At 39.9% G+C, this 13,370-nt stretch overlaps 2 protein-coding genes across 8 annotated transcripts in view; one reads left to right on the top strand and one right to left on the bottom strand.

The window, feature by feature from the left end:
* Positions 1-704, bottom strand: part of samd4a (sterile alpha motif domain containing 4A) — an 88,182-nt gene extending 87,478 nt beyond the window's left edge. For all 4 annotated transcript variants that reach the window (XM_019867513.1, XM_019867514.1, XM_019867515.1 and 1 more), the window contains exon 1: positions 559-704. The gene's annotated coding sequence lies outside the window, so the exon portion shown is untranslated. The remainder of the gene's footprint in view (positions 1-558) is intronic.
* Positions 705-9,492: 8,788 nt separating this feature from the next.
* pacsin3 (protein kinase C and casein kinase substrate in neurons 3) overlaps positions 9,493-13,370 on the top strand; it is a 32,056-nt gene continuing 28,178 nt past the window's right edge. For 2 of the 4 annotated variants that reach the window (XM_019867303.1, XM_019867305.1), the window contains exon 1: positions 9,493-9,879. Coding sequence is in view for 1 of the 4 variants with exons in the window: in XM_019867302.1 (XP_019722861.1) it covers positions 10,336-10,387 (52 nt within the window). In the remaining 3 variants the exon portion in view is untranslated. Of the gene's footprint in view, positions 9,880-9,938; positions 10,388-13,370 lie in introns of those variants that run through there. The other 2 variants (XM_019867302.1, XM_019867306.1) reach the window with 2 other exon arrangements.

Here is a 13,370-nt window from a genome sequence, read left to right as displayed (position 1 = left end):
GGGCTGACGCTGCCCACAGGCTAGTTTTAGCCGCTTACTAAACCTGTCACTTTGCTTCATCAGCACACAAGGAGTGACCACTGAGGGAGAGTGTGTGTGTGTGTGTGTGTGTGTGTGTGTGTGTGTGTGTGTGTGTGTGTGTGTGTGTGCGTAGCAGAGGAATAAATACAAGAAGTCTCCCCGTAACTAACGGGCAACGTCCACCCGCGTTACCTCAATTAATTTGTCTTAAAGTATTTGTAGGTTATCAATAATACTGAACTGTATCCTATATGGCACAGTCAAAACCCACGCGAATACTGTACTCAGTATCCGATTCACAAATGCCTGTTGCGTCAACAGGTAGCAAACGTGTTCTAACTTTATCTGCGACTTCAGGTTTGATAAATCTATTCGTCAGGCTTGGGGGCTTCGGGGGGTTAAATCATCCAGAGATTGACTTGAATTTAAAAAAATAATATATGGGAACGAAAATAGGCATTTGGATTGGCAATGCAGTCGGAAAATAAGAGACGACTATGGTCCATAAAGACAGAATATAAACTTGAATAAATGTACCTTGTTGCTCAGTTTGCATCGTTGGCTTTGTCTCAGCACGGGCGACAGACGCAATCTTTTGGGGGAGCGGTGCCCCTTCACTCCGGGTCTGTGGGTTTTGCCATCTTGACTAACTTTTCCTCCGTCTCTCCCTCCAAGTCGGCCTGCGCCTGCCCTAAAGTGCCGCAGTAGTTTGAATGCAACACGCCGTGTAACATCTGCTTCCTGATTTCAAAATAAGATGACGAGTTGTTGTCTCTAAACCGGTTTGAAATGTTCTTTTAATAAGGTGTTCAGTGTACTGCCATGTGATTTATGACATAATCATGTGTCACAAATACTCTGGCTTCTCAATATTGCCATACTTATAGCCATAAGGTTACTTTGACAATTCACAATTTCACTCCCCCAAATATGAAGCCTTTCTATTAAATTCCAATTCATTGTATGAAGCATTGTATGCTATTAGAAATGCAAATTAGCGATTGGTCAAGCTTCCACATTGTTTAAAAAAAAACCAACTGCAAGAAGAAAATGTCCATGTAAATAGCAAAATATGTGAGCTTGCTGACTAGGTACATGTGGTAGACCTTCATTTAACATGATTCTGTTAGCTGGCTGACTGCACACTGTTTAAAAAATAGTTTTGAATTCCCGAAATATTTTTGGAGCAACTGCAGACATAATCTAAGGAAAATTATAAAACATTGATATAATTATTTACTTTGCAACAGCCACAGTTCCAACTTCCAGGGAAGAAAGAAAAAAATGCTCATCGTAATTTCATAGAATAAAATCTGTGTTTTGAATAACATCATGACAGGGTGAGCAGCAATTTCAAAGAAACATCCATAATGTTCAGTATCATCAGGAAAATATATAATCAAAATGGCTCATTTAATCAAAAATGTGTTGTGACATATAAAACATATATTTTTAAGACTAATAATTTTGTGGATTTTAATCACTTATTTTGCACAGTAGTTAGCACAGTAGTATGTGGGACATGCCAAAATCATGTGGCTGACATTCAATTAAAAAAAAATAATAATAATTAAAAAAAAAATAAAGGAAACACATTTCAAGAGACTTATGATTTTGGGCCTACTGGTATAAGTGTAAGTAAAGTTTGGCTGCTTTTAATAAGACCTCAGCATTTCATTGTACTGCTAAATTCTTTTGATGGCTGAGTGATTGTGACAAGGACACCAAAGGCACGTTACAGTGCTATACACGCATAAGACATTGTCATGCAAGCAACATAGAAGTATAACCAGAACCAATTTAAAAAAATATTATAATAATAATAATAAAAAATAAATGGACTTTTTAGGTATGTGTACACCAGAGTTGTAATAGTGTGCGCTTTTTCATTTTGTTAATTTTTATTTTGTGTTGACTTTTCTTCAGTCCAGCCTGTTTTCAGAGCATGTATGTTACTTTTTATTAGTGTAGTTTTTATTTTTTCTAAATGCTTAATTTTAGTTGAGTTTTCATTAGTTTTAGTTTTTTTTTTACATATGGAATATTTGTCGAGTGCAAGAGGAAAAATATTGCGTTATAAATTAATCGATAACTCTGAAACGACTGTTTGACCTTCCTTTGGTACTCATGTACAGCGATACTGAAATAAATACATTTAAAATGAAACCTGAAAGTTCATGTATGATATTAATTGGCAAAATGAAAATTGACATTGTCGCTGCAAGTATAATTTTATTTACTTTTATAAATGTAAGATGTAGTTGTTGTTTGCTTCAAAGCTTTTCTCATTTTAATTTTATTAATAAAAATGTTTTTAAAATTTTAGATCAAGTTTGTCCATGAATTATTGTTAACTATAATCACCTTGGCATACACACCTTAATTAAGATAACCTTTATTTGTCCCACACTGGGGAAATTTGCAGTCTACAGCAGCAAAATTGTGGGGGTGTGGGGAGGAAAAAAACAAAGTGTTTCATTGCACAAAATAAATGTTTCAAAAAAGAACTGTACACAGTTCAATATAAGTGCAATATAAAATATAGCATTAGCAATATATTTGTAGAATAAATATAATAAATTAGCAATAGCATAGAAAACAGCATAAGGTGGCTGTGCTATTTACAATGGATAGAGGTTTTCACGTAATTGTTGAATTGAATTGAATCATAATCAGCCGTGGGCTCTGCAGCGCGAGTCTCAGAATTATGTTAACATGTATGAAGGAACACATACAATCAGCAAAAAAAGAATTGAATAGGTTTTACTCATGAAAAGCGGCCTCGACTTTTTCTCGAGATGATAACTTTAATTTTGAAGGCATGGATAGTCTTGTTCCGTCTCAATTTTGGCAGCTTGATACTGACAAGCTAGCGCAGCCAGTTTCCACATGCTAATCATTAACAGTGGAGCATGACGTCAGGGGCTTGGCAGCGCGAGACAGCACCAAAATAGAGAATTGAGAGTGAGAGTGAGTGAGAAACCGAGACCCTGCGACAGAGAGGCGGCCAACCCTCCACACGACACAATGCAAGAAAGACTTTGGTTTCCACAGAAATCGAGGGGTACGTCGTATCAGCACAGATTGAGTTATTGTGCAGGTGAATATTCCATGTGGTGAAACACCGCGTTACGGTGAATGGCTGACGTGACGTTGGTGCTATATAGTGGTGGGAGGTCAGGGACGGCAAGGACTTCTTTACGAAACATGATCAGCAGCGGTGATTTTCATTCATCTGAATTTCAACACTTGTTGCATTCAGTTGTATTAATTTATTCCCAACACCAGTGTCTTCGTTCTTTGCATTTCTCTTAACCGGTTTGCTTCTACGTATTTTTTTCCCAATCACATTTGCATGTGTTGCCATTTCAATTTAATCTGCCAGGGTCTTCGGAATCAGCAATACTGCCTGATTTAACAATGGGACTGTTTCTTTAACCTATCGGATTTCAAATTAGCCAAACAGTGCCAGCTAGCTGGCCCACAATTAAGTCAGCATTTTCTGTTCTCTGAATTGTTGTGTTGGTTCAAGCAAGCCAAATGTGACTAGCAAACAGGGGCGGGGTGGCCAATGTGAATTTTCTGAAAATATGTCAATTTTACCGAACAGCCGGTGTATTTCATCACAATAGTACTGATGGTTTGTATAATTGCAGCATGATAGTAGTGGTATTAAGGCGGTGGATTAGGTAATTTAAGTCTCCACTGAAGGCCCAGGTACCAAATGCATGGCCTCCACTATACATTCATGGGATAAATGCTGAGAGACCAAACTCTGGGAATCTGCATGATGTATTGTGAACCTATTAATTTACTTTGGTCAAATTTGAGCTTGTGGACAGAAAAGCAATGATGTTGCAATGATGTTGTAGCATTGCCTCACAGTACTGTACTTACCAATCATCTAACCCATTTGCTCAAATGTCATCCCTGATCCAGATGGTATTGCTAATATTTGTATAAAGATACAGTATGATTCAAAAAAAAAAAAAGACGATTAAAATGCTATTAATTCTGCATGCCCACTTTTCCTCGTGTTTATTCCATTGTGGACAATGTTGAATCTATCTTCGCACCCTAATTGGTAGCAGTTACTATGGCTGTGTCCAAATTCACAAGCTGAGTCCTCCGAAGGCCGCATTTTTTACCGGCATGACGTCACTGTCGGCATGATTTGTGTTTTTCAAATTGTCGAAAAACAATTCGGAGGCTGAGTATTTTGACACAGTCAAATTTTCCTTCTCATGTAGCCTCCGTGGACCCCATAAACCGTGGCGAATTTGGACACCACGTGCGGTTCAGTCATTCCGGAATCGATATCATGCGGCCGAACATGCAGCCTTCGGAGGACCCAGCCTGTGAATTTGGACACAGCCTCTATGCATCAATACTATGTACTGCATGTTAAACACAATTCCAGAATTAGCCCTCAATTTGTTTCATTCTTTTATTTTCAACTCACAATTTGTGATGAAAATTGATATCTTCAGTTTAATATCATCATTGTCAAACCACACGCCATTTTTTTGGGGTCGTTCATGACAGTCACAGTGTCAGACTTTCAGAAAATTATTGTTCTGTGCCTTAGACAGGGCGAGATTCCACAATGCATGTCCGTCGCAGACCAGACCCTGCCCAGTTGTTGCGTGCTTCCGTCAAGATTCAGTTTGTCAGAGCAGGTTCATTGGGGAGGCGGGACAAGCAGCTGTCAAAGGCTTGGCGACGAAAGCATCTCTGTTGTTTCTATGATCAGAAAAGGCAAAAAAACCCAAAAACCTGTGTATGGACCTGTTCCTGGTGGGTAGAGGGCAGTGTAGACTGTTTATTCTCCAAATAGAATTTGAATTTGAGGTAACACATTTAATGCCACCACGTTGGCTAATACACACACACACACACACACACACACACACACACACACACACACACACACACACACATATTTCAACTTTAAGTAATGCAACTTTTTAAAAAGTTTTTTAAAAATTTGACCGAAACACAACAGAGCATAAGGGTTTTAATGAACTTTGATTCATGATTTTTGGAAAATGTACAAGAATTATGAGTGCCAACAAACAAAATCCGATTGGGGAAAAAACAAAAATTTAAAAGATCCATGTCCTTCTTCTTCGAGGCATCAGTTTTCCAAACCTGAAGCAAATGCGAGGTCTACACCCACCATCTTTGACAATCTTCTGTGAATCTGCAAAGTTGTTTTGAGCAACAGTGTTGTCTTTATGTCTGACTTAATTCCATCCAAAATGAAACATGAAGCATAAAGTGGACAGATGTGGAGAAAGTAGTAATTTAGACATGCAGACGGTTCATTTATTACGCTCGGCAATGACATGACATCATCTTTAGTTGATGTTTCTATAAAATGAAGAGATCGATGAGTGTCACCTCCTCAAAATGTTTCTACCTCCTCCCACTTTGCTAATCCAGCGATATGAGATGATAAAAAGTTGAGCCCCTATCCGCCAGACCATATTTACGTCCGTGAAAACTGTCCCTTATGAGGTCATTTTTTTGGTGCAAGTCACTCGTCGTTCTTTGTGTGCATGCGTGTCACATCATGGAGGTGTTGTGTGCACATTAGAGATTGCGGGGGTTTTTTTTGGAATGTGAATGAGTACATTAAAATATTACAATCTAAAAAAAAATTGGGCATCACACCCTGCTGTGTAAATGTAGCCAAACATAGCATATTCAAACATACAGGTAAGTGACATACTGTAATATATGTTCATAAAAAGAAGTTGTTATTGGCAATTTTGATCATAAAACATTTCAAGAAAACATCCGCTTTAAACAACTCTGAATAAATTGTCAATTTAATTTCCACCATCAAGAACAAAAATCTGATAAAAACACCAATTCATTCCCCTGAATGTGATACGTGTGTATATGGATTTGATTATCTTCTCCAATACACAAAGTGGAGTACTCAGCAGTCTCCATTACTCAAAGGGGAATTCACGCTTTATGAATAAATCCTCTGTGAACGTGAACAACTTCAGCAAATCCAAACACGGAGGAGATCACAGTGAGTGCATTTAAACTCTCAGTAAAGGGAATGTGATGTGTGTTTCAATTAATTTTCTTCTAAATCACAGCCCTATCCCCTAGTGCTGTTCTGAGTGTCCCTTGAAGGAAAAATGGTTCTTAAGTGTGAAATTTGCATGTTCTCCCTCTGTGCTTGCATGGGTTTTCTCTCGCTACTCCGGTTTCCTCCCACATTCCAAAAAAATGCATGGTCGGTCGATTGATCACTCTAATTGACCATAGGTTTGATTGTGAGTGTGAATGGTTGTTGTTGTCTATGTGCGCCCTGCGATTGGTTGGCAACCAGTTCAGGGTGTACCCTGCCTGCTGCCCGAAGACAGCTCGGATAGGCTCTAACACGCTCGCATCCCTCGTGAGGATAAGTGCATACAATTAGGGGGAGAATTAGTCTGTTCATATCAGGTGAACCTTTTCAGAACAAAATCTTGTTCCAACCAAAGCTGAGTGATCAAGTTTATCTCTATCAGCAATCCAGCCTTGCCCTGCAGCGATTCTGGCGAGTCATTGGGATGGGCCCGCTTCTGAGAGAAATTATGCACTATACAAATATGAGAAAATCAAAATTAATTGACTAGAATGTTGGTATGGTGGCTCACAGATCTCTCTCACAGTTGAGAGGTCCTGGGTTTGAATCGCAATTTGCGCATTCCTGTGTGGAATTTGGATTTTCTCCCCGTGCTTGTGAGGGGTTTCTCCAGATACTATAGCTTACCCCAACATTGACAAAAAAAAAAACAAGACACATTCGGTGAGTTGAAGACTAAATTGGCCAAAGGTGTAAAAGTGGATGTGAACAGCTGTTTGTTTATACTGTATGTACCCTTCGAAATGGTGGCGAATTGTCCTGTATATACATTGCATTTCGACCAGTCAGCTGAGATACGCTTCAGGTCACCCGTGACCTTAATAAGGACATGCACTTTGCTAATGCTTATTATACACAGGGCCCTAACCTGAAATGTTGACAATTTCGGGGTACACACTGGTAGTCGACTTGCAAAATAAATCTTCACTCCACACATTTTCACCATATTGCTTATAAATGGACTTCAGTGTGGAGCAGATGTTTATTTCCCTTAAAGTTATTATTTTATGCAGTTATTAAGCAAATTTACTATTCGCACGGGTACAAGTTTATGAAAAGGTTTTACACAGGGCACTGTCTCAAATTTTAGGAACAACATACCACCATTTACAGGCAATCCGGGGTTAGATTAACATGTGTAACTGCATGTGTTGATTTTGATGTGTATGTTAAACGAGAAGAAAAGCAAAGGACGTCAAGGTGAATTTGATCATTTACCATCATCACCTCAAAAATGTAGGCATGCGGTTGCAAGAAAAAGTATTTGAACCCTTTAGAATTTCATGGATCTCTGTATGAACTGGTCAGACTGTTTAACATGATCTAATCTTCATCCGCAGAAGGTCACAATCTTAGCTAAACACAGTATGCTCAAAAATAATACCATACGATTATGTTTTTGTTTTTTGATGGGTACACCATGTAAACTATTCACAATGCAGAGGAAAAGTGCTGTGTGAGAACTCAAAGGCTAATGACTGTTTACGCTAGTGATGCTTCATCGAACATATTATTGTAAAGAAAATATTTGGGTCGCCTTCCCCTGTGAAGTTTTTTTTTTTTAAGGGTAAGCTATTTCCTACAGAGAATTCCCTTCAAGAGTATTTTTAGAGCAAAGTTGCCTATTAAATTGTGAATTTACAGACATATACAACTGTGTACAAAACATTTCTCAATTAATTTGTCCCTGTCTTGTCTTCAAACGGCATTCTTGTACTTTGTTAACTGTTTTGTTAAGCGCTTTGTTACAGCTGCACCTGTTGTGAAAGCGCTATATAAATCAGGATGTACTGTATTGTATTGTAACTGTCATGTATATATTGAAAAATAAGTGTGAATGACAGTAGTTAAAACGGCATTGAACTATATAGTTTGTATTTTTATTTTTTAATAGCATTACACAGCATCCAAACCAGGACTGGATATGCATATTAAAAATTTCCCTGGACTTTAGTTTTTTTCTGTTGTTGTGTTACAAAAACAGCAGCTGTGTCCCCCAATGACTGCTTACTGCGGTGAGCCAGCAGCAATAAATTGGAAAGTGGCGTGAAGATTAACCAAAAGTCCCTTTCCCAGTGTTCAAACCCGATGACAAAACGAGTAAAAGGGTAGTTTGTAACTCGTGCATCCCTTCTAGTAGGGAATGCCGAGTACAATTATCAATAAAAACACAGCAGTAACTGAATATTATATCAGTAGTGTCCTTAAACAAGTTCTCAAGTAAGGTACTCACTATACAGACAAAACAAAACTAGCCGCTCAAACACGACGAGGCTCACAGGAGCAGGGAAACAACAAGCGCGTGCACGACGGAAGCGGGTTTGGGCACGCGTCTGGTTCTAACCTCGTAACTGACAGTTTAAATGTCCAGAGGTCAGAGCGCTGAAACAACAGACCACCTTTTTAACAATGACAAAACATTGGTTTTCTCATGAAACTTTCTCTTAGCGTGAGAAATTAAATAAAGGTTTGTGGGCCTGACCTTGACAGAAATGCGTGAGTCTTATGCCCAATAACAGTTGGAAATGTGACTGCAAGACCATACAGTATTACAATCAGGTGACTGGAGACTAAGAGAAATTTCTGGCACGTTCTAACATATGTTGACCTGTCTATGAAAAAAAAAAGAATTAACACGAATAAATGTCAGGGCAGGACACGACGCTGAGTGCCACTGTTGTCCAAAATCTTTGTGTCGGGCGTCTGGAGAGTTCCGGACCCTACAAACGTAGACTCAGGGTTTTCAAACGTTTTCGTACAACTGCATATTTTTGTAGTCATCCAGCAAAAGCTTATCACTACAATATTGTGTATGCCTTAATGTTGACCTACATAAGACTGAATGAATTTGCAACGGTGATAGATCGTTAAATGCCAATCAAACGGAGTGTGCCACGCTACAATGACCTGCATTTTTGCTGTGCAACATTTTCTGTAGTTGCATCTTGAAACCAACAGGTGGCTGTAAAGCTACGTAAAATGCTTAGACAGGTAAAAGTCAACTCCTCAGTATACAGTAGTCGCTTTGTGGATGAATACAGCTCTTAGGGCCTATCTATCTACGAATGCAAAATAAACATTCACTCATTCAGCACCAGCCATTTTCAGACCACTTTTTCACCCCAAGTCTTAAAAACCTGGCATTGAAAGTGTGGAGTCTGAGAGACATAAATGTCTTGTGGAGTGAATGAGATAAGTACAGTGATAGGTGATGGGCATTCAGAGTGAAGTTGCTATTTTCCCGACGGCCTTCGAAGGCAGCATGGCGGCGCTGCAGCGACAGTGAAGGGTTAAAGTGTAATAGGATGAATGGATATTGTGCGGTGCAGCATCTGATTACAAACGCCAGTCAGGATCGTAGAAGGAGGACGCGTCGCTATCTAGTAAAACCCATTCCATAAACCTTTAGAGGTAGGCGCACATGTTTTGGTGAAACAGTATTGTGTGTTTCAACCGAAGAGAATATACCGAGCTTGCGAACATATTCCAGTCGGGCAGAGGTAACCATGGCCGAAGGTGGACGACGTCCTGTCATCGTGGAGTAAAACTTCAGATCAGTTAATGTCGCACTTCATGAAGGTTTACAAGTGAAGAAAACACAAGAGCCGAACATCTGACTGCTGAAGCGTCGCCTTGGGAGGGAAGCGACCGATCGACCCCAGGTGGATTTTCTTCTTGGCTTGTTCCTCCACCTCGGAGAGAAACAGGTAAGCAACTTCACCTGTTGACTAAGCGCAGAGGGGACAACGCAACACTTGTCCTGCCGTGTTGGAGCACAACAACAAACAAAACGTGTTTTCCGAAGCGACGGAATCAGTCCCTCTGAATCAAATGGTGACATATGGCGCATGGTGACGCGTGTTCGACGAAGACTCCTGTGATCTTGTCATTTAGTCACTGGTCTTTTTTTCTCTTTGACACTGTAACCACTATTGTAACACTTTAAGCCGACGTACGATGCATATAATTTGTTATACAGTGTTATTTGCTCATTTATTATCTACATTTAAATATAATTTAAAAACTTATCGAGCATCATATAAGACAACATGCACGATAATCACCCAGGTAGCATATTTAATCGAGCACGAGTTTCCCTTGGCACTTCAACATATAATTTGCTGCGGGCAGTGTGACATTTTCATTTCATTTTCATATTTTGTATGTTTTTCCCGACCAACCAATCGGAACAGTACAAGTGGAACTTCACTCCAGGTATCACTGAACGGTTCCATGTTTTTTTATTTGTTGCTGCTTCTGTATAGCTGAGCCAAGTAAGCCTTCTATCACTTGAACTTTATTGTAAGAACGTTATCGTCACAAGCACGGTGACCATCAACATTTTGTCGTGTTGGGGAAGCCATGTTTTCTGATGCAGGATTACAGGGCTGTATTGATTTACGTTAGAGCCATAAGGAAAATTTGGTTAAGTATATTTTCAAATGTATCTCCAATTCTTACTAGAAGGTTACAAAGGACGTGGCGATGGGATGTCAATGACATGCAGCGGTAGTCACAGTAACTGCTGGTTAAGTGGGTGTGGCACAATGAAAACCTCAACTGTGTGTGTGCGTGCGCTCGCGCTCGTGGGTGTGCTTGCGTTTGTGTGTGTGTGTGTGTGTGTGTGTGTGTGTGTGTGTATAATAGTGTTTGTTAACTGTATGACCTCTAAAACTCTGCTCAGGAAAACATTCAGTCAATGTCACAAATTTGGAGTCCCCAAAACATGAACTAGATAGACTGTGATATCAGGAAGAGAGAGCGCAATGATTGCCAGACATGTCAGACAAGTGTGCGAAAGCAAGGACACCAGCTCTTGTTAAATATCTGCTACCAACAGATTTCATCAGCTTGGCCTTTTTTGACCAGTGGTCTGTAGTCTGAATGGAATCCATGTGGGGGAGATTGGGAAGCCCTGACAAGCCCTGGTATAAAAGCTAGATCTGTACAGGGGGGGAGGAAAAATCCTACCCCAGCTTCAAAGCCCGTGGAATTCTGTGGAACACTAAAACATGTCAATGCTTGATATTAATTCCCTCACGTCAAGCATGTCTTATCTTTGAGTGTCTTCCAAAGAACTCACACTTTCACAACACATAAAAAGAAACAAACAAAAAAAGCAAGACGCGTTTGTGCTAAGTGTTTTCTTGGGTGAACAGCAGTACAATCAGATTCTGGGTTAATCTTTGGCAGTGTTGCATGTGACATGTAGCGGATTATGCCAAGCCACCCTCAGCCAGCGTCCCTCTGAATGTAGATGGCGCAGAGGCGGTCCTGGCTCAATCACCGTTGTGGTGATGGAATGAAATGTGCTGGGAGAACACCTGTATGTGTGGGAACAGGGTTGGGCTATCACATTCTCAGACTCTGCTGCATTTGCCACTCTCTGTTGGCCCTTGTTTAATTTCTATCCTCAGCTCAAACACTGAACTGTCACATGCTCCCCCCCCCAGAGAGGCACAGGGCCTCAGGCTGATGTCAGAGCAAACAACTACATCATTCAGTACTGTAATATTGACATTTTCTCGGTTAAAATTAATTCAAACTTCCAATCTATCAAACACGATTTGCCACAAAACCCTCAAATAATGTTGTGGTTTAATTGTGTGCCTTTTTGTTAGCTGTGACTTGGCAATATGTGATCCCTCCCTAATTCTCCTTGTATAAATTCTACTACTACCACAATATTTTGTATTATGAAGGCCTCTCCTTCTTAATAGCCTTCTTCACATTGCCTCAATGCGTTTTTTTAACTGGATTTAGGTCAGGGCTCAGGCTGCGGCAATAATTTGAAAACATTTATCTTGTGAGACAATCCCTATGTGGATTTTGATGTTGCTCAGTAAAGTACAGTACAAAGAGGCTAAGACCAATCATGGATTTTTTTGAGGCTGATGCTGATTTTTGGCAGGAAAAAAACAGGCAGATTAATTTAAATTATATAAATTGCATCAAGTAAAATAAAAATGTCACCCAATTTGCTCAATTACATGTGGATTTTCACTCTTCGTGCTCTAGCCTGGTCCCCATTCCCCCTAATAGCAGGGGTCAACTGTAACTGTATTTCACAGTCTGACACAAAGCCTTTTTGGGTGGTGTCCCGACAATGAGCCAAGTTGTGGTGGCCCTGCCAGAACCAGCACTGGCTCTCATTTAAAACAATACTTAGCAGAATCAATATTTTAGTTAGTCATTTCATTTAGTATCATAAAAGGATGTATTCATATTGAGATGCTGTTTGAAGATGTATTCTTACCTCTGTGTCCAGGCTTTATGGAAACACACGTAGAACATACAATTAATTTAATTTCAAAATTGTAATAAATAAAATGAAACAATTGTCAGCAGCCTGCCATTAGCTGGCAGTCAGTTCAGGGTGTCCCCCACCTACTGCCCAAAAACAGCTGGGAGAGGCTCCAGACGTCCGCTACCCTCGTGACGATAAGCGAATTACAAAATGGATGGATGGATATCAGCAACCATCAGAAAAAGTTCCAAGCAAACTATGCTGCAGTAAAACTTTTTTTCAAGGCAAGTGCAAATAATTAAATTGAATACAACGGTGATTCAAAGAATATCGACCAATATAATCAGAGTTACCGGGTTTCTCACCGTGCAAATGTACGCACAGTACGCTCGTGCCAATCCTTACAAAAGAAGGTGTGACGACATTATCAGCAGGGCTGATGTTCAGCACAGCAGTTGAGCTCTTAACCTTCAACCGGGACGTTAGACATTTGGCTTCGAACCTGGGACAGGACCAGGTTGGATAAGTCACATAAGACGCATTTGGTTGGTTTATCAAACGTTGGAATCGTTCACAGATTGTATCCAATGATAAGTTGTTTGTGTTCCAAGGAAATCGGGTACAATAACAACACCTCACTGAGAAGGGGGTAAAAAATACTGTATCCCAATTTACTGTGTTAGCATGTGGGAAAAATGTACCAGTACATGCCAAATACATACATTATTAGACCTATGGACTTTATTTTGGGAAAAGATTTGGTCCTACATTTTTTTGGGGGGGGGGGTAATTCCTTGTCATTCCCAAGAGTCAAAACACACGCTGCATGTGATTATACACCTTACGTGACCAGTGGACAATTGTCAAACATCAACCACTTGGCCTGTTATTTTGGCCAATGTTTGAAGGGTTATAATCGGGCAATTAATGGGTCGGGCCCTCGCTATACCA

Source organism: Hippocampus comes, unplaced genomic scaffold (genome assembly GCF_001891065.2).
Source record: "Hippocampus comes isolate QL1 unplaced genomic scaffold, H_comes_QL1_v1.1 scaffold2, whole genome shotgun sequence".
NCBI classification, from domain to species: Eukaryota; Metazoa; Chordata; class Actinopteri; order Syngnathiformes; family Syngnathidae; genus Hippocampus; species Hippocampus comes.
This window is presented reverse-complemented; position numbering and strand designations above follow the sequence as displayed.